Source organism: Chionomys nivalis, chromosome 25 (assembly GCF_950005125.1).
Source record: "Chionomys nivalis chromosome 25, mChiNiv1.1, whole genome shotgun sequence".
NCBI lineage: Eukaryota > Metazoa > Chordata > Mammalia > Rodentia > Cricetidae > Chionomys > Chionomys nivalis.
The window spans coordinates 13,263,541-13,285,427 of NC_080110.1; the positions used below are offsets into that span (position 1 = coordinate 13,263,541).

At 38.2% G+C, this 21,887-nt stretch overlaps 1 protein-coding gene across 4 annotated transcripts in view; it reads left to right on the forward strand.

Annotated features, from left to right (window-relative positions):
• Atp2b1 (ATPase plasma membrane Ca2+ transporting 1) overlaps positions 1 to 19,693 on the forward strand; it is a 106,871-nt gene extending 87,178 nt beyond the window's left edge. For 2 of the 4 annotated variants that reach the window (XM_057757621.1, XM_057757622.1), the window contains exons 13-22: positions 4,235 to 4,414; positions 5,005 to 5,092; positions 5,467 to 5,573; positions 8,806 to 8,997; positions 9,218 to 9,431; positions 9,794 to 10,005; positions 11,240 to 11,347; positions 13,047 to 13,229; positions 13,607 to 13,693; positions 16,363 to 19,693. In XM_057757621.1, the coding sequence (XP_057613604.1) occupies positions 4,235 to 4,414; positions 5,005 to 5,092; positions 5,467 to 5,573; positions 8,806 to 8,997; positions 9,218 to 9,431; positions 9,794 to 10,005; positions 11,240 to 11,347; positions 13,047 to 13,229; positions 13,607 to 13,693; positions 16,363 to 16,674 (1,683 nt within the window). In that variant the 3' untranslated portion in view covers positions 16,675 to 19,693. Of the gene's footprint in view, positions 1 to 4,234; positions 4,415 to 5,004; positions 5,093 to 5,466; positions 5,574 to 8,805; positions 8,998 to 9,217; positions 9,432 to 9,793; positions 10,006 to 11,239; positions 11,348 to 13,046; positions 13,230 to 13,606; positions 13,759 to 16,362 lie in introns of all 4 variants that reach the window. The other 2 variants (XM_057757624.1, XM_057757623.1) reach the window with 2 other exon arrangements.
• The last annotated feature ends 2,194 nt before the right edge of the window (positions 19,694 to 21,887 follow it).

Consider the following 21,887-nt stretch of genomic DNA (forward strand, 5'->3'; position numbering starts at 1 on the left):
CCCTTATATTTTACATGGGGAAGGGGCAGCTATGAGGATGAAAATGGAAGTTTAACATTAAATAGACCTCTTGTGAGAGCATCAGGGTTGTAAAGGCTCTGCCTAGGGTAATAAAATAAGGTAATTGAGGAAGACTATATTAAGAATTTGAGCTGAAATGAAATATGGTGGGTCACCAAGAGCCAGGCATATAAATAGCCACAAGAACATTCCAGGCTATATTAGTCAGGGTTCTCTAGGGGAACAAAACTTACAGAATGAATCTATATGTATATAGAAAGGACATTCATTAGACTGCTTATACGCAGGCTGTGGTCCAGCTAGTCCAACAATGGCTGTCTACCAGTAGAATGGTATAGTAGTAGTTGTTCAGTTCACAGGGCTAGGAGTCAGTACGCACCAGCATCCTGAAGTAGGCTCTAATGCCAGTGAAGGAATGGACTTGCTGGTGAGAGGGGGAGCAAGCAGGCAATGGGAACAAGCTTCCTTCTTTAGGTAGACTGCCAGCAGAAGGTGTGGCCGATTAGAGGTAGATCTCCTCACCTGAAAAGAGGATTTTCCCACTTTGAATGATTCAGTTAAGAAAATATCCCTCACTGTGCCCCAGCTGCTTGGGCTTTAGTTCATTCAGAGGTAGTTAGATCGACAACCAAGAACTGCCATTACACAGACAGACAGCAAACAGTGCAGGGGACTGCAAGGGAGAAAACTGTATTGAGCTGTATGAAAATGGAAAGGAAGCCAGTGTGCTGATGAATATAAAGAAGCAGGAGATGAGATTATCCATGGTTTAACTAGACCATAAGGCCTCTGAGATTTTCTACAATGCCAATATAGTATCATTCTTTGTATGCTAAAATGCCATTTTTAAGAGTAGAAATCGAGAAATAGAAGCAGAACACCCAGTGAAATTTTTACACCAGTCTCCAGCAATATTTGAACTGCAGTTTTGACAGGGAATGTAAAATGAAAGATGGCTTGATAGGTAGACTAGTAAGGATGAATGAGTATGTTGGGTTTGCGTATTCTGGGTTTTGACCCTGTGGAAGTGTACGAGATGTCCTGTGTGTATCAGGTAGGCATTTGGACCTATACGCCACAAAATAGTACTGGAGAAAATAGGCTGGAGAAATTGGTTATGAGACAAAAAGAGATATCCTGGGGAAAATACAATCAGAGAAACTGGTAGAAGCTGAGAGCCAATTAATAACCTTACAAAGCAGGAGGAGCCAGTCTCTACCTTGCTTAACTTGATGGATGATAGAGGATATTTCCATGTCATAGAGTAAAACAACACAGTAGCTTGAGAGATCAAGATAAATTCAGTTTGGGGTTTTGCAGTTTCACAGGCTTATCTGGCATCCAGGTCAATGATGATTGTCAATCTTTGCTGATAGGAAAACCATTCAGAGTTCTGTGCATTGACTTACAGCTTAAATCTTATCTAATAGAATACTCGGGATAGCTGTAACTACTGTCTATTAGAGAAACTCAAGTTCTCTTGAGTCCTTTATATTCTGGCATTTTAGCTGGGGGAGAGCTTTCTTCTTTAAAATATACTAATCGGCCTTTCTTCATGAAATAAGAAGGGTGTATGGGGCAGATGCAATGAGGAAGTTTGAACCAGCTTCCCTGATGTCTGACTGGTTGGTGCAGTTCTGAATCATGAGTCCTGATGGAAGCTACAGAACAAATCAGGTTTCCTGTAGCTGCCTGGGAACTTGTACAAGACATGTCATCTTGCTTTAATACCCTGCTTGTAAAAATGGAGGCAGTTTTTAAGGTGCAAGTTAAAAATGCTTTCTGTTTAATAGGCAGAAAACAAATACTAATTTATCATTATTAATCAACCTACTTAAGATATAATTTTTGGATCATCCCAATTTAAAGTGTGGTCTAATGGTTCTTCCTTTGCTTACTGAGAGTTATGCAGATGTCATGGCAGTCAATCATGATAGCTCCATAGTCACTGCTACTCATCCCCCATTATCCCCACCTCACAGCCTGTGGTGCCAGACCGACATTTGCCTGCTGTTTGTGCCTACATTTACGTACCTAGAACTTTAGAAAAGCTATTCTTCTTAGCTCATTGTAATTAAATACTGACTGGTCTACTCCTCGCAATTCCCCTACCTTTTAAACTAAGCCATGGTAACCAACATCCAATCTGCCCTTCATAAATAATACTCCTACATAGTTTTAAATCAGTCCCGATCTCTGTACTGTCTAAATGATTGTAGATGATTCCAGTCAGAGATTTTGCTTAGATGTTTGAGTTAAAATGTGTCTTGAGCTTGTATGAGATATCAGGAGGTACATTATATAAACAATTGGCCAGTATTTTATAGATCAGGTCTTGACAAAACATCGATAACCTAAGCATCACTGGACCTCATGTGGTACCTGGCATCCAGTAAACATTAGCTACAGTGAGTGTGGAAATGGCTCCTCTCCAGTGATGCAGATAACTAAGAGTTGGCAGCATGACAAAAAAAATAACAATATAAACCTGTAAACTTAGATACATATTTAAGCTGTTCATAATTATTTATATGTTCCAAGACTATCAGATACCGTGCTATTTGTGCCACCCTTGAAAAGCATCCCTGTGGTAACTGTTTCTCCAGAAGCATTTAATTTAGAAGCACGGTAAATACTAAGCTCTGTTTATTTACCAGGTACTTAAATGTGTAAATTAGTGAAAGAAATTGCTTTGGTGATTTCAAGATAAAGTAAAGGTCCTGCCTTAGAAACAGACTTGCTGAGGACATGAAAAAGCAAGTATCTGTATGATGATGGGGTAGCCACTAATAGCGATATTTAATGGTAAGATGAAGGCCAAGTTTGTTTAGGTAGGTAGCTAATTCAATGGTGCTGCAGAGAAGGGACATTTAAACTTAACTTGGAGTAGTCCCAGGCAGGCAGCTCCCTCCTCTGCATGTGTATGTATGTTAGGTGGTATACATTGAGAGATTATACACAAAAGAGTTTCTCCTTTCTCTTGAATTGTGTCAGCATTCGACTCTCTTCATTCTTCCATAAAAAACAAGTGAGACAAGCGCTGAGTAACACTTTGATTAAGCTTTTTTCTTGGGTGTGTCATTATTGGCATATTTTCCTCATCGCTGCTGGCTGCGTGGCCCTGAAGCCATTTAAATTCGCAGCCTCTGCTCTGGTAGGATCTGTGTGGATTTTCTGACTAGAGGACAGAAAAGAATTTTCTAAACAACTACAGTAGCAGAAGCACAAGCTGCCGCATCGGTCTATATGTAGTAGAGGAAAGTTTTAGTATCTAGAAAACCTCTCCTGAGGCCATCTGTTCTCTTCAGTACCGAGAGCCCTGTGCTTTGTGTGTAACAGCTGAGGAGTCGTGCGTATTTTTAACATGTGTTGCTATGGTAAAAAGAATTCTATCATACAGTCGATGAGACGTTTAAAGAAGTAACAGAGAGATAGGGATTGCAGTTAAAGCTGTTGCAGTAAGCCCTAGGGATCGACCTGACTCAGGAGAAGTTTGAGAGAGAATCTGTAATGACGTGTTGGTCCTTAATGGAAGCATCGGGAGGAAATGAAAAGAGAACTAGAGTTGACTCCCGGGTTAGTTTACAAAGCATACTATACACCAAATTGTGATGCCCACTTTGTAGACAGAACCTGGAATAAAGCTCTCAGAGTGTAATGAAGGGTGTGGATTTTAAAGTCATTAGCTCAGAAATGGTTGGGAAGTAGGTAAAAGGACTAGAACAGTGGCTTTCAACCTGCCTAACACTGCAGCCTACTGTAGGAAGTATTATGCAACCCCAATCATAGAATTATTTTTGTTACTGCTTCATAACTTCAACTTTGCTACTACTGTGAATTGTAATACAAACATCTGATAGACAGGATATCTGATTGACCCTCAGGTTGAGACTCATTGGGTTAGAAGAAAGGGAAATAAGTGAGCCATCTAAATGTCTTACTCAGGTATCTCCTAGACAGTAAGCCTGAGTCATTGAAAAACTACCACATAAGAATCGCCTGATGGTTTCCAGGAAAGAAGCTTTTAATAGCATTGAGAAGTTAGTATACAGAGTAAGGTTGGCAGCTGAAAATGGCTGGCAGTAATAGAAAAGAAAGTTTGGACATCTTGAGATGAAGTTGTGAGTTTGTGAGATCATATTTGTTCAATGATACGTTTTTGTTTGGAAATAATAATTTTCTGTCCTAATAATTTTTTTCTTGTGTAATCTAGGTACCTGAGGCAATAAAGAAATGTCAGAGAGCTGGAATTACTGTGCGCATGGTCACTGGTGACAATATTAATACTGCTCGGGCTATTGCTACCAAATGTGGTATTTTACACCCAGGGGAAGATTTCCTTTGCTTAGAAGGTAAAGATTTTAACCGAAGAATACGAAATGAAAAGGGAGAGGTAAGAATTTTTCCAAGTTTTAAATTGATATGCTTAGATGTATTTAGTAATTTCATCAACCAGTACATACTGAATCTACATTCTTTGTTAGGCTATCTACATCAGTAATGCTGTTCAGAAGCAAAGCCGTCTTGCAGTCTAGGAGATAGGAGCAGTGGTTCTGAAAGGGCTTACGTGTGGCAGGAATGCTTTATAAAGGAGCTAGGTAGATCTGGACTACTTGTACACACGGTAGCAAGGTGGGCAGCCAGAGCAGATGTGAAGTGGAAGGTTAGGAGGCCATCTTCCTCAGAATTCTCATGCCTTTTCATAGGTAGTGGGGGAATTTTTCAAGATTTGGCCTCAACTTCTTGTACATGAACCAGAGCCACCAAGTCAGCGTGTTAAAACAGATTGATGACGCCCCAATCAAGAATAGTTTAGTATTTGTTTGACCTAAGGCCCTGCCCAAGAATTGCAATTCTGAGATGTTCCAAGGAGTTTCTGTCCTCTTGGACCATGAGTAAAGAACCACTGGTAACATGGCAGCTAGATAATTGAGAATTATAAGACTAGTTTTGGCACATTTTAACCTTGATAAAAATTTATAGATTGAACAAGAAAGGATAGACAAGATTTGGCCAAAGCTTCGGGTACTCGCAAGATCATCTCCCACTGACAAACACACACTGGTTAAAGGTGAGTAAATATGTGACTCTCACGGTTCTCAACATAGAAATGTGTTCTGATTTCTTAAGCTAAAACAAACCCTGATTATTAAGTTGAATCACAAGTAGCGTTTTGTAGTAAAATGTAGATATATTTTCTTCTGATATCTTGGGAAAGTTATGTTCGCCTTCAATGATTAGTACTCACCTTCAGTAATTAGTACTCCTAATACAGCCTTAGCTTCTAGAATCGATCTTTGCTTCATAGCTAAGCAGTGTATATTTTTGTATTTGTTTAAATGTATTTTTAGCCTTGAGTCTCTGAAATGTACTAGTAAGGCTATTCTACAGAATCACCTATTCATTGAAAGGATTTTAGAACACTAATATTTGCTTCTCTTTAAGGTATAATTGACAGCACTGTCTCAGAGCAACGCCAAGTTGTAGCTGTAACTGGCGATGGTACAAATGATGGCCCTGCACTAAAGAAAGCAGATGTTGGATTTGCCATGGTAGGTGCCTACTTACTCAAATATTTATATACAATTTGCTAGCTGGGTTGTCTGCTTGTTTGCTGCCAAAATTAATGCTGATTTTAAACCATGTTCCTCAAAATTAGTTTAAGAGATACAGGATAAGCTTACGTGAGTTTCTAAACACAATGGTTTTATATGCTAGCTTTATGAGATACTGTGAAGACTAGCTAGACGATGATTTCTTTGGACAACTGCTAACAATATACATTTGCTTTTATGAATGATATTTAAACATTCATCAATTCATCTGACTCTTACAGCCACCTTCTTAAGCAAACTTGTAACAATGGTGACCTCGCAGCTTTTAAAGAACATTTGGATGCCATCATTTTATATAGTCATACAGTCTCCTGTGTGTACAAAATAACGTGTTTCATTATGACATGCTCACACGTGCATATAGCGTGCTTTGCTCATATTCACACATTGCCCTCTTACTCTCCCCTCCCCCTCTTGCTAGTCCTTTACCCTCCACAGTTTGCCCTTGTATTTTGATGCCTTTACATATTTTTTTCAATCCAAATTCCACATACAAGAGAGTTGCTTGGGGGGTGGGGAGTTGCTTGTTCTTCAACTGAAGTGTTTTCTTTACTCTTTGTCTTATTTTTAGAAATAATAGTCCATAATCCTTCCAAATTGTCAAAAACAGAATTTAACAATAAAAACTAAGTATCAGAATATTTTTGTTTAATATTTTTGTTTTATTTTTTGCATTGGTCTGGAAAGTTGTACATTGGGCTACAAAAATCTCTTCCTAAGAGCTAATTGTTAGCCTTAATGTGACTGTCCATGGCCATTGTAGAAATGCTAATTTTCTTAAGAGGTGCTAAATTTGCCTCCTTATCCTAAAGTACAAGGGACATTGAATTCTGACATAAAGCCTGACACTAAGAATTCAAAGTATGAAGATGTTTCTGTGCACTGGTGTATACTGGCGTAATTGTTCTCCAATATTCTGTTGCTAAAATAGAGATTTACAAGAAGAGTCATGGTAGGGTCTAATTAAAAGAGATAGTAAGAAGAAATATATAAATTTCCCCTCAAGTAAAAGCAAAGATTGCAAAGATTACAAGGACTCTCACCCTACCCTGTATCTGGACAGATGGATTGACATGAAATGTTGAAACTTGTGATAAGTTCTAGTCGTGGGCTAAGCAGTGCTCAAGGACTCTGCCTTGTGTGCTCTTAAGCAAACAGCATCATTCCATTCAGGAGCATTACGATCTCCAGTTGTTGTACCTACTGTGACCTGACAGCTAACTAGGATGGCAAAACTAGTTTCATAGAACATACGCTCTTTTTCCTCAAAACTTGGGTATAAGATAGATGTTCAAGTTAGCAAAACTTAACCAATACAAAAAAAAAAAAAAAATACAGTACACAGGATATGTTGGTAGTGGGTTTTACACAACTTAATTAAATTTACTTCCAAAGTAAAGAGAAGGAGTAAGTCCTTGGATGATTTGGTCTTGTAACCATTTTTGCTAAAACTTGACATCTGATTAAGTGCGAGTCAGTTTAGATAGGTGTGTGCATGTAGTCACACTGAGGAACTCACTAAAACCTGTTGTCTATTTTGATCCCAAATTCCCAAACGTATTTGTCTGTGAAATTAAGTTTTCTTTGAGCAGCCACTCCCCTTTTATAGCTGTCTCTTAAATTCGTGAGGATTTAATCAAAGAAAGAGATTTGCATTTGCAGCCTCTAAGAATGGCTGGAGTTTAGTTCGGGGACTAAAAATTTAAATCATACTTGCTTATAATTGAATATTTTGAGTACCGCTCCATTTCCCCTTTTTTAAGTTTGGTATCTAATGCTCCTACCATGTGCCATTTCTTTGACCTTCATTTCTGGCTCCAAGAGGAAACGACTGTTTTAGCTCTTTTCCCCCACATATATGAACCATACGATTCCAGAACTTAGTCAACATACAAAGCATTGACTCCTGGCTTTTCCTCAAGGAAGGTGAGGACTCCACACTTAGCAGACAGCAGGGGCACAGGCACAGCACCGCATTTGCTCCGTGTGCATTCAAGTCCACCCTGCCCGCCACTCGTCAGTAGTATCCCGTCACCACTTAGGTTCACTCTATCTTGTTGTGACTGTCAGTGCTGTTCCATCCTGAGCCACATGAGCTCCTTTTTTGTTATTCACTTAATGTTTTCCATAATGTTTTAACATACATGGCACACTGTCAGTTGGTGATCTTAGCAGTTTTACCATAGCAATCCCTCTGCCCCACCTCTTGACCTGCTGTAATCTGGCATTGGAGTGGAAGTGACAGCTTGCCTGGATGTATGAATTTGAGAGAGCTCTGAGGATCTGCTTACCTTGTCCTGGGCAGTACAGGAGATAGATATTACTTGTGACTCCTGAAGCTCATTGCTTCTGCCTGTTTTAAACTCTATACAAAATCACATGTATTGCGTCCATATTTTGTTCAGAAGATTATCTATGATGTTTGTAGGTACAATTAACTTGTTTTTATTAACCCACAGTCTGTTCATCTGCCCATTCTACTGTTGACAGTGTTGCTAGTCTGAGGTTTCTCATTGCTTCTTCAGGTCTTCAAGAGCGCCTCTCATTTCATATCCGTTTCTAAATGTTCCCTGAAGCTGCAGGGCCTGAGCCTCATAGGAATTCTATAATGGGGAGAAAAGTCGTCTCTGCTTTCCCTGCTGCTGGCTTAAGCAGATTCCTTCAGTCTCCTGAGCTGTTAGCCATTCATCATCTACTTCCAGTCCCTATTGTTTTCTTTCAAACATTTCTTTCTTTTACGTTTAATCACTTTTAATATTTTGAAAAATTTTTAAATGTTTTAAATTTGAGAATTCATACATATGTATGGTGTATAGTCATATCCACCTCCTTTATTTCACCCTTCCTGCTTCTCTAATTCCTCCAGCATGCCTCCCTCCCAAGTTCAAGTCCTGTCCTTTCTGTTAGTGTGTTTAATACACCTTCTGTATGACTTCAGAAGAGACGTCCCTTTGTTTGCAACACTACTTACATTTTGCTTTTTATGCTTCATTCTTTATGTATGGTGTCGACTAAGCCTGGATGTCTTTGTCAGTGGCATCCTAAGATTACAGTATTATCGTCTTTTAGCATAAATGTAATCATTTTTTATTAAGTATAATGGTGCACATTTGCATATGTACAAGTTATATTTTAAACATTTAGTCTAATTCACAGACTTTTTTAACAGGGCATTGCTGGAACTGATGTGGCTAAAGAAGCATCTGATATTATTCTCACAGATGACAACTTTACAAGCATTGTTAAAGCAGTTATGTGGGGACGAAATGTCTATGACAGCATCTCAAAATTCCTTCAGTTCCAGCTTACTGTTAATGTAGTAGCAGTGATTGTTGCTTTCACGGGCGCTTGTATTACTCAAGTAGGTGACTGTTAATATTTATTTTAATGCAAAAATTATATGATCTACCCTTTTAAAGTCCTTAAGTATTTAAATAAGATGAAGCTTTATATTGTAGGTTAATTAACATAAAATGTAATCTGTTTTTGTTCCTTAAGTCTTTGTAATCCTAAAGGCTTCCTGAAAGTCGCTGCCTTCCTCCACAGTTGTGAATGTCTATTAGGAAGCCTGTCTTTTCTAGGACTCACCTCTTAAGGCGGTGCAGATGCTGTGGGTCAACCTCATCATGGACACACTGGCTTCCCTGGCCCTGGCAACGGAACCACCCACTGAGTCGCTCCTGCTCCGGAAGCCTTATGGCAGAAATAAGCCTCTCATCTCACGGACCATGATGAAGAATATTTTGGGTCATGCATTCTATCAGCTCGTGGTGGTTTTTACGCTCTTATTTGCTGGTAAGAGTTCAGTTCCTCTGTTTCTGTCGCATATTACTGTCACTCAGCATGCCTTAGTGTGACAGAATTTTCACAAACCTCAATTCTGTTCCTGATTTTATGTTAAAGTTTTTACTTGCTTCTCCTGGTGCCCACTCTGTCTGGGGAGGTTGATGAGGTGGTGGGGAGGTAGAGAGTCTTGACTTTTATCCAGGCTCCACCACTCTTAGATCTGTGATCTTGACGTGTCTCCATGGTGCCGGGGGTTTCCCTTTCCTCATCAACAGCACCAGATAAGCTGGCCAAGCTTTGTTATCATGCGCTTCATGAAACACATTGTGTTATTTCAATGATAATTACAAAATGGTGACGTTTCATTTCAGGAGAGAAATTTTTTGATATTGACAGTGGAAGGAATGCCCCTCTGCACGCTCCCCCCTCGGAACATTACACCATTGTGTTCAATACCTTTGTGCTGATGCAGCTTTTCAATGAAATAAATGCACGGAAAATCCATGGTGAAAGAAATGTGTTTGAAGGAATCTTTAATAACGCCATCTTCTGCACGATTGTTTTAGGCACCTTTGTGGTACAGGTGAGTAAGTAGAAAAGATAGTTTAGGCTATATGAGACATAGTCCTACAAACGGGTACTTCGTTCAGCAGATAGCCCAAGCTGGGAGGCAGCTTCCATGTACTGACTGTGATGTCTGCCCAGCTTCATGTTGATTTAATGTATAGTCTGGAGACTTTGGCAGCTTGCCTCAACCTTCTCAGAAGTCACTCCCACAGCTGCCTCCGCAGACACCTTTATTACTTTCAAATATAAAGTAAAGAATTACTTTTAATGAGACCAAATCAGCCAGTCACATAATTATTGGTTTTCCCTAGTACTTTTAATGCCTTCCTTTCACACCTCATCACAACAAAAAAGTCTTTCAATTAAAAAAAAAAAACAAAAAAAAATTGGAAACATTGAATTGGTTTACAAAAGAAAAACTATTTCAGTTCATTTCTTTACGAAAATCCAGACCTGATTATGAAATTAGCTCCACTAGTTTTATGATATAACCAATATATATAATATCAGTTATAATGCTAGCCTCCTAGCAAATCAGTGACGACTCTATCTGGACAAATAGACAAATATTCTTGACATTAAAAAGCAACGAAATTAACAAATAAATGCAAAGCATGAAATTTATAATGCTTCTTAAAGTATAAAAATGTAACAACTATTACGTTCTTTTAATTTCAGTATTTCACAGCTACTTCCCTTATATCAGAGAGAATTGTCAGACTCAGACAAAGGTGAATGTTTTGTTATCACGCTACTCCCAGGTGTACTGTTGTAGGACACTGCGGGTCAGGAAGGGATCGCGAGCACCGTAGTGTGAACTTTATGTACGGTTGTCATTGGACTTCCCTCTCTCTGTTGAACAGACCAGAGAGATAGTGCACACTTCATAGCCTTGCCAGGTTGCTTTTCTTCTATTACAGAGCATACATACATAGTTGTCTTAACATCCAAATGTCAACGAGGAGTGGTTGCTGTGTGGAAGAGAAAACAAGGTGGCATATTCTGTCCATATATGTCACCATGACATGTGATACTTCCCACAAAACACATACTACCTTTCATGAAAGCATACCAAAAAAATGTAGTTATTTGAGATAATATAGGAAAGAACATACAGGTATTCTTTTGGTCATGTGATTTTTTTTTTTTTTTAGTAAATGTAATATATATATTATATATATTTAAATTTGGGAGCAGAGATTTTATGTTAGTTGTCATTTAAATAAATTTATTTTTGATTATTTCTCCAGATAATAATTGTGCAGTTTGGTGGGAAACCATTCAGCTGCTCAGAACTTTCAATAGAACAGTGGCTGTGGTCAATATTCCTGGGAATGGGGACCTTACTCTGGGGCCAGGTAAAAATCTCACTGTTTTTGTTAAAACCTAAACTGATTCTTTTTTAATCTTTCAGCTATTTCTATTACTTATTCTAGTTACCACTTGAGTCACAGAAGGGAATTGTGAATTACATGGCATTTTTCCCTTTCCTAAGTAGCTGTTCTGAGGTGGTTCTTGTGCTCATTGGTCTTTTACTCGTTTGTACAGTTTTAGAGCAAGTTGTTGCAGTTGCAGACACGACACATAGATGACTGGGTAGGATGGTAGTGCCTAGGTCTCTTCCACCTGATTATGTATTTTCAGAATAAACATACTTCATTACTTTGGTATATGATTTAATATTTCTAAAAGCCTGAGAGAAATTTTAAGTCTTACATAGTTTCTTAAAATCACGGGTGTCTGAAAAATAGAGCCACAAAATGGTTTTTTAAGGCCTTGGAATCGTCTTTAACAGTTGTCTGTAAATGAAGATGCCAGAAAAGCATGATCCACCTCAACTGTACTGATCGCCGTTTTTCTTGCAGTTAGTTGCACGCCATTCTTCTTTTAAAGATGAGTGGTAATGGCCTGTGCCAGTGCTCACCTTCAGGCTGCTATCACTCGTGTCAGACCAGCTGCTGGAGAGTCAGCGCTGGCATGTCCTTGAACACAGGGTGCTGTGTTACCGTATGTGACGTGTGTGAGCTCATTCATTGTCGTTCTGCAGATCCAGCCAAACTCAGGTTTTATCTTTTTTCTTAGCTGTGTTCTTCTGGGTTCTAAGTTGTTTTTGTTACCTTAAAACTCTTTCTTGATGATCCTTATTGGTCCACGTTTCTTTTTAATTGTTTTACAGTGTTCTCTGATAGGCAGAGCACAAGTCTACAACCTAAAAAATCTGCCTAATTTCAAGAAGAAAATCTCAGTGCTGCACACACACAGCCAGCAGCAGCAGACTTATGTTGATTTTGTCTGTTCATTTTAAGTGTGTGATTCTAAAAATAAAGTAAAACCTGACTTAGTGCCTCAGAGACCTGGAATCTTAACCATTTCATGTGCAAATCAATTCACAAATCTGATCCTGTTTTACCCCTGTGAACGTAGATGGCAGGAGTAGAAGTTCTCCGGGCTATTCTGGTCTGAAGGCAGCTTGGTTTCCCCTTGGTAAACTCTACTTCATAGGTATTACCTGTTAATGCTCAAATGCTAATCTGTACTGTTGATGTTTCTGATAGTCCTCTTGTTTCTGGAGGCAATTATTGCTATGTATTGCTGTTACCTACCAATCAGTGTTGACTCAATTTAGATAGCTAAATTTTATAAAAATAGTTAACTATTTTTATGACCTTAAAGATTTTCTGAATTCTTTTACTTGTGAATTTTTATGGCGATAATGGATTACAAGCTTAGTTTGTACCCAGTAAGACCACATGCCATGTCATCTTATTTGAAGTAAATGTAATTAATATGCATTCAGGTGGAGACTGTATACATGTAGACACAGTAAAACATGGTTGTACAATTTAACATCTTGAATGTCTACATTAAAATATGAGAAATACCATCTTCACTTCTATTCAGAAAACATTTTGTTTTGGAAACTTGTCTTTTTTATAACTGAATAATTTTTTGTTCTGAGAAAGTCACCAGCAAGACATTGCTGCATTGGTTAAAAAAAAAAAGTGGATACTCCTGCAAATTTTAATAATACCTTGAGTTCTTTCCCCTGTGTTATAGCTTATTTCAACAATCCCAACTAGCCGTTTAAAATTCCTAAAAGAAGCTGGTCATGGAACACAAAAGGAAGAAATACCCGAGGAGGAATTAGCAGAGGATGTTGAAGAGATCGATCATGCCGAAAGGGAATTACGGCGTGGCCAGATCTTGTGGTTTAGAGGTCTGAACAGAATCCAAACACAGGTATGGGTCTGGTAGAGAGGTAGGAAAGCAGAAGGGAGTAATGATTTTATCTGGGGAGCAGTCCAGACCACCTGTGCTTTGTAACTGCCTTTCTAGCCTTCCCAACCTACACAATTTATCCTTTTGAAAAATACTACTGATGGCTGAACTGAGCGAAACTTTAACTGATTATGAAAGAATGTCTCTTATATGCCCCAAGCTTTTTTTTTCCTAGCTTTTATTTTCCCTTTTCATCTCAAAATGCTACTCTTGCCTATTTATCTGCTCTGTAAAAGTGCCTTTTTCTTTACATTTTAAATGTTGGTAGATGGAACGGTCCTTTCTCTTGTTCTCTCTCTCTTGCTGAGCACGCTGTCACAATCTCTGATTCCTTGCAGATGGATGTAGTGAATGCTTTCCAGAGTGGAACTTCCATTCAGGGGGCTCTAAGGCGACAACCCTCCATCGCCAGCCAGCATCATGATGTAACAAATATTTCTACCCCTACACATGTAGTGTTTTCCTCTTCTACTGCTTCTACTACTGTGGGGTGTGAGTGTGTGTTCCTAAGTGCATGAAATTAACATTTCCTACTTCACACACCTAACGTTTCTCATTTTCTCCTTAATGTTTAAATTCATTGTTCAGGCTTTTCATAAAGCTTTCTTTTCGTAAAGTGGATTGAGACCTCAAGTGTTGCCATTGTTGTTGTTTGGTTTCTTAGAGGGTTGGATAAGAGGCGGAACAATTGCAGCCAAAGATTAGACCTGAAATCTGGGCGCTTGTCTCTGTGCTAACTTATAATTCATATGGGAAATAAAATTGTAGTTTAGTACTTATGAAACTACTATAAATTTTTGAGTATATGCCTCTAAGTATATGCATACTGCATGGTTCCCAGAAGCATGTGATTTGAAACTGAGCTAAGAGAACTGGAAAATTATATTTATCATGCTAAAGAATGAATTTAGCATTTCAACTTTAATATTGTTCTGTTGAGAAGGTAACTTAGTAGCATGAAGTGAAGTTCGTGTAAACAGCCAGTTGCTTGCTTTCCTGACTTGAGCTTTGTTCGCCTGTTCTGTGTGTTTTTATAAGAAGGAGCCCTTGAATAAGCTGTGCTGTTTATATTGATTGATTTCTTGGGCTTTTCCCGTTTGTATGTACATAAGTTCAGCTGAAAAATGCATCATAGATATTATTCTTCTGCTACAAACAAAATTTTGGTCTGTCAAACTGAAAGAGAAATGCATGAATAAAGCAGAATTAAAGTAGCATAAAATAGTCACATGATAGTATAGGCAGGACGCACTTGATTCCATGTGTTGGCATGGCCCGGCTTCTCAGCATCAGGCTTCAGAGTTGTTGGAAACATAGACTGTCTGAGATCTGTCTTTTCTCAGGATCCCCAGTTGGTGCATGTGCACGTTAGTGTCTGCGGGTCCTGGGTGATAGTGTATGCTAACACCGCATCACACTCTGTAACAGCCCCGTGAGGTGTAGGGACCACGCTATTGAGGAATTCCATTTGATTACAGTTCCTCATTGTCTAGTCAGTGGAAAACTAAAACTCATTTTTATCTCTTTATCCAAGTTAATTTAGATCAGTGGTTCTCAACCTTCCTAATGCTGTTACCCTTTAATACAGTTTCTCATATTGTGGTGATCCCCCAACCATAAAATTATTTTTTATTTCTACTTTATAACTGCAATTTTGCTACTGTTAGGAATTGTGATGTAAATATCTGATATATAGGGTATCTTATATGCAACTCTGCCCCCCCCCCAAAGATGTTGCAGCCCAAAGGTTGAGAACTGCTCATTTAGACTACTAACACAGCTTACAGATGGGGGTGCTAAGTCCGGAGAGACAAACAGGAGGAAGGATAGGGTCACTTAAGGGGCATATGACCCTAAACATACACTTTTAAAATATACAATAATATGTCTTAATAATCATTTTACTGTTGAGATAATTTAAGTGATGACTGTTTTCTTCTAGAATGTTGGTGTCACTTAACTTCTTTTAACTTTATGAGTAAATGGTGCCTTCATTCTTAAAATTACTAGAATTGACACAAACGTGAACATTTTTATGTTATCAAAATCAAAATATATTTTAACTAATATAAGTGCTCAATTGAACAGATTTTTATCTCTAAAATAATTTCTGAATGACACTGGTTTGTTGAACCCAATTGTCAGCACTACAATGACTTTTTATGCTTGCCCTTTAACCTAGTTTCTTGTATACAGCGGACACCCAAAAAGAAAGGTGAATTGCTAGTCCATGAGTCTAAATAGTTAATAGAAGACTTTGGAACTTTGTGTCTCTCCCTTGGAGAATTTTTCAGAGTCCCAGAGAGGGAGGGGTCTGTGTGCGTGTGCGTGCGTGCATGGTGTGTATGCTTGTGTGCACATATGAGTGCGTGCATGCGTGTGTGTATGTGTGTGTGTGTGTTTGAAATCTGTTCTTTCTAGCAAACTCTAGTGATCAAGATATAATCTCTCATAGAGAAATCCACTAACACTTGTGTAGAAAAAATGGCATATACTCAAATATTTATAGCTGTTTATAGTAGCATTTTATAGATACATATGTGGGTTTGTCTTTATTCTTAACTTTTAATTAAGGAAGTAGTGGGGCAGGTGTGAGTTCATTGTGGCATTCAGCTTATATTTGCTTGGCTTTTTCATAGTTGGTGACACCCTGATTCCTAGCATGATAAATAGTAACCCTTTGTGCTTGACTTTGTTTAGCTTATTTGAGTTGTTTTGAGAAATACGTTCTTTTTGATTTAAAGATAATTCAACTAAGCTTGTGTATGGCTAAGTTCTCATTTTGTTTTTTGTTTTTGTCGTCTTAGGGAAAAAACATCCTACACAATGGCTATTAAATTTTTAGCCAGTGACAATTAAGATTTTGTTAGTTTTCCTTTGAATGTATACCTTTTAGAGTATGTGGTTTTGTTGTTCTGTAGTGTCCTACTAAAATATTCATTTTTTTACAGTGTATTGCAAGTTCCACTGCATTACATGCAAATATGATTCACTCATACCTAGCTGTTTGTGGATTCAAACTCATAAGTGAACCATTGCTGTAGTTAAGCCACTGGTGTTCTGACATCTTTTCTGTGTTTTCTGCTGTTCACAGATTCGAGTGGTGAATGCATTTCGTAGTTCTTTATATGAAGGGTTAGAAAAGCCAGAATCAAGAAGTTCAATCCACAACTTTATGACACACCCTGAGTTTAGGATAGAAGATTCAGAGCCTCACATCCCCCTTATTGACGACACTGATGCTGAAGATGATGCTCCTACGAAACGCAACTCCAGCCCTCCACCCTCTCCTAACAAAAATAACAATGCTGTTGACAGCGGAATTCACCTTACAATAGAAATGAACAAGTCTGCTACCTCTTCATCCCCAGGAAGCCCACTACATAGTTTGGAAACATCACTCTGATTGTAAGCTGAATGTTAACACACTAGCTGCATTGTAAAGAAACAAATTGAAACTGAGTCTTTTCACATATTGTGACGGACAAGATAGTAGTCTTGTCTTTGGACTTCAACAGAAGACACACTTGTACGAATGTAGATTTATTTTTTTAAAAAAAAAAAAGCAAAGCTTTCTGCCAGACTGAGGGTGCTTTTTGGGGGGTGGGAGAAATGAACTGACAGATAAACAACGGCATAAGTGACCTGTGGATCATCATTGGTACCCAGAATGGTCCTGACGGTGTATTAGCAGAGCTGTGGTTTATCTCAGTGTCCTTGATGGGAGAGAGGGAGGAGTGAAGCTGGGCGAGACAGAGAGCCCTGGATCATTGAATGAATACTTTAATTTCTGCTGTTGGCTGTTAATAATTTGGATTATTTATGTTTATAAATGATACAGATCTGTTTACAAGGTTTGTAGATACTTTTTTTGTTCTTCATAGATGGGAAGCTTCCTTATAACTAATGCAGAGAAAAATTAGTCCTTCAAATACTGCTGTATTTTCAGGAAATAAAAAAGGGGTGTTTCTATTGAAACTGTACTAAATTTTTGCCTACAATTTATCTTGTTAAATATTGTAGATAAATTGCTAATACTAATAGCCAAATAGATAACACTAATGCTTTGTTTAAAAAACAAAAAACAAAAAAAGAAAACAAAACAAGACAAAAAAAAAAAAAAAAAACATGAGCAGTGGTGTTCTAATGAAGTTATGGCATCTGTCCTAATTAGTTTCTTAAATACATTTACTACTTAATGGTTTTGAAAGAACTGTTTAATTTTTAAATTTTTTGAAAACTTGCTAATAACCTTTTGTTCAGAATTTAGTAGATTGTTTATTGCAGGACATCAAATACACAATGAAAGATGCTTGAAATGCTTTTGTTATTTCAGGCAAATCAAATTAAACTATAAAACTACAAGAGAACCTTTAGTCCTTTTTATTTTTGTCTAAATATGTTAGTTCAGTGATGTCTTGGTGAACTGTGAGTGAACTATATTGATTTTTCTAATAACTCCTTAGAGACCTGCATACAGCATAGAGGGCTGTTGGCATTTTGAAAAAGGTTAATAGGTAGAAACATACATGTTTTCCTTTTTGTTTTTGAAACTTGTTTGTAAGCATAAACAAATATGCCCTTTTATTAAATAAATACACAGCGATGGTTTTAAGACAGCTCAGCTCCTATCCTTAGTTCTGCATAGGTGATGCATCGGTCTGTTCCCTTTCACCACAATTGGAATAAATTTCAAGCTGGTAACAGCCCCACGAAGTTCTGTTTGAATTCTTTATTGGTCACCTCATCGAGTCAGGGTGAGACAGCACAGTTTGCCACCTAACATATTCTTGATAGAACTTAGTTTTATCTAAAATAGTATCACCATTTTATAAAAAGTAATAACCACCATTGTCTCTGATACATTTGTTTTTATTAAGTGGCCAAATAACAGATGAGATAAAAGGAGATAATACATGAAAACATGGGGAAAGCTTCTAAACATGATATTTGTAGATCGATGATTAACCATGTGTTGAAATGCCCATCCCTGAGTCAGTTGAATTTCTGGGCTCTCTGCTTCTTCCCTGTCTACCTTCTTCCTTTGTTTGCCCCTTGTCTTCACCCTTTAGAAACTGGTATTGTTTCAGGGCGCAGATTTCACCAGATAAACAATCCTCAGGCTGATAAAGTTTACGAGGACTACTACATCCAAGAATGCTGACCCAGCAGAGAAACATGGTTGACGGTGCTTGATTTTTTTGTTTGTTTGTTTTTTTGTTTTTTTTTTTTTTTTTGGTGGGTGGGAGGAATCTTTTCTCTCCATCAGTTGCCTGCAGTAATCCTCTGCAAGTCTTAGAAACATATTGGCTCTGTCGCATTTATCATTGTACATTTATTCATCAGGTGTTGTAGTTATTCATACTGTAAAAAGAGGTAGCATGATATATGCTGGGAAGCATATTTAGACCAGGAGTCCAGAATGGCCTCCTAGTCTTGATTTTGCCATTAATGTGCTGCATGATCTTGGGGAATTACTCACCCTGAAAGAGGGTGGGAGACTAGACTCCTCTTGAAGAACCCTTTCAACTCTAAAAATTGACCCTATCCACTGAAGAAGCCTGCAAGGCATAGGGAATAGAGAAAAGGGAAATGTTTTCAGTTTTCTTTTTTATTTTGGTTATGCTTAACTAGGAATGTAATTACCAAACGATCCAGACATGCATGTGCTTTGGAGGGTTTGTGTCGAGCTTTTCCGGTCTTCATTTTTCAACTCAAGGCAATGGCTTTTTACACCACCTCCAGTCCATAAACGGGTCTTACTTAGGGCATCCATGAAGTAATAGCAAGACATTGAGACACTGTAATTTCTACCAGAAATTTCCAGAACATTATGTAAGTAAAGAAAAAGAAATACAAGCAAGCTGTTAAAGATCTTGGATCCCATTATATAGAGTGTATAGCTAAATCAACATCTGTAATTCACATTTTATCTTTTATCCTCTAACAGAAGAGAAAAAAAAACTTGTTTAATTTTGCATCCCAAATGTTTTTAATCTTTGTATATTTTTTAAAAATCCTTTTCTCCTCATCATTGCCGTTTTTGTGGTTGTAAATAGATGACTTGCCGCACTTTGAAGCCGAGTTACTCCTTGTCATCTTACAAAATATGTGATATGGTCATTTTCATAACAGATATCAGTTTTGAACCGAGAAATGGTGATTTGTTTATAAGAAAAAAAACTGGCTTCATTTCTGTGAAATTGCTCTTCGAAAATTTCATTTCCACGTGTAAGCCAACTGAGATACTACCATGATGGTGTTGATTTCCTTTGATGATGCTTACCATCTCTTTTAGCCACTGAGCCTTTCATTATTTGTCTATTTGTAAAGTTTATTTGTCTTAACTCATTTAATAAATATACTGTTTATCTGTTTCTGAATGGGGACTGGACTTTTTGAATAATTGAATGATTTGAACATCATATTTTGGCATTCCTTTTTTTTCTATTTGAGATTTTTTTTTTAATCTACATAGTGAAAATTCTACAATATACTTGGAATGTTACGACCGATGCAGTGACTCAGTGTTCTCATGTACGTGGTATCGCCTCTGGAAGTAAAATGTGTACAGTGCCCCCGCTCCTGCCCACAGCGTCAACGTTCAGTGCAGCATCGTTTCTGCAGTCCAGGGAGGACATTGTTTTGGTTTAGAACAAATTTGTGTTCCATATTATTAAGAAAGTTCACTAAACAGTCATGGCTTTTCAATAAGCTACCTTAACTCTGTGATGAAAAATTCATAACAGTGAAATTTGTGTGTAATGACTTTTTTATAAGTTATTGCCATAAGTTCACAGGAAAATGGTGAACCAGCAAAATAATTATGGATGCTGTATTTTGATAGCAGAGATTATTAAATCATTAAATATAAGTAATACACAACATGAAAGATATTTTCCATCTTGTCAGATTGGGAAGTGTCAGAACTGAGTGTTTAATTATGTTCTGTTTATAAAGTGAAAGGGGGGTTTCTTTAGCCTTCATTTCTTAGTATTTTCCCCCGAAGCTTCAGAGAACTCGGGTTTCCTTTCTTTCCCTTCCTTCCTTCCTTCCTTCCTTCCTTCCTTCCTTCCTTTCTTCCTTCCTTCCTTCCTTCCTTCCTTCCTTCCTTTCTTTCTTTTTCAAGACAGGGTTTCTCTGTGTAGTCCTCGCTGTCCTGGAACTCACACCATAGAACAGGCTGGCGAGATCCACCTGCCTCTGCCAGCAGCCGGTGGGAACTCAGTTTAGTATAGCTGTTTGTCTCTGCAAGCTGGGATGCTTTAGAGCTCTTCTGCCCCGACTGCATAGCAACCTTCTCCTCTTTCAGTTCTTACGCATGGGTAGGTCTGTGTTTGTGCCGGTATACTGCACCCATCCAGAGTCAACAAGGAAATTACCTTCATCCAAATCATTTATTTTTCAACAGATTAGCAGCTTTTCCCCGTAAGCTCTCAGTCTGTTTACTATATGCTTTTGCAATGAGAATTACTTATTTTCCATTTTCCATATTTGTATAAAAAACTTATAATCAAATATCGTGCACGCAGGCTGGTTTAATCTGTTTTCTCTAAGTTCAAATGGTCATTATTGAACAGAACATTAATGGCTCCGGAATGGGGGCATAAAGCTAATGTGTGTTTATACAGTGTCGGTGCCTGGCACAGTTTCCTTTACGGCACTGCCCTGTGAATACTACTTAAATCATTAACATGCACATCTGGGTTTGGGGTCAGCTCAGGACGAAGCTTCTTGTTGACATCAAGGCTTAAAGGTCATACTTTTTCCATATTACCAATAGTTACTGACTCGTTAATTAGTAAATATGCAGCATTCTGATATGCCAAGCATTTTGTATGGGTTATGGAAATGATAACCCTGTGAATTCCCATTGTACACATAGAAAAACTAAGGCTTAGGAAGTTTCAATCTCTTGCTTTGGATCATGTGGTAGAACTAGGACTCACACTAGAGACGGCTTTAGAGAGAGCCCCAGCTGGTAGCCCCTGAGCCAGAATCAGTATCAAGGGAACTACGCTTCAGTCTCCAGCTGCCTTCACTGATGCTCCCAAGATCCCTCCCTAGACAAGACTCAAAGGCTGAGGCAGGGAGTAGCTGCTTAGGATGTAAGTAGCCTAGACTTTCCTCACGGGCTGCCTGTAGCTAAAAGATCAGGGGAAGACAAGACAATGGTGTTCACACCATACTCGGGTTAGGATTTCTAAGGTAGGTGTTCTGTAAGTTTCATAGAGAGCCTTCACAGGCCATCGCTCACACTAATGTGGGGTGAAATCTGTCACATCAATGAGATGAGTGCACTTTTCTCTGAAGTTCATAAACTTCAGGTGGTTTGTTGGCAGAGAAACTAGACCTACAGACTAGAAGGCTCTGCTTTCGCGCTGTTGACGCTTCCGTTGCCCTGTCTTACGTACTCTGAAAATCTCCTAACTCTATTTGATCCGATCCACCCCGCATCCTCCCTGAGTTATTTTGTGCTTCAATGGTATTTTCCTTGTTGAAAGTTCTTACTGCTTCAGTATTTCTCCAAGGGAAGTGACACTGTTGCACATTAGATTCTGGTGATACCAGTTTAAGTAAATGGCAGTCCTTTTTGACTGCCGTCTTGGTTCCATGTGT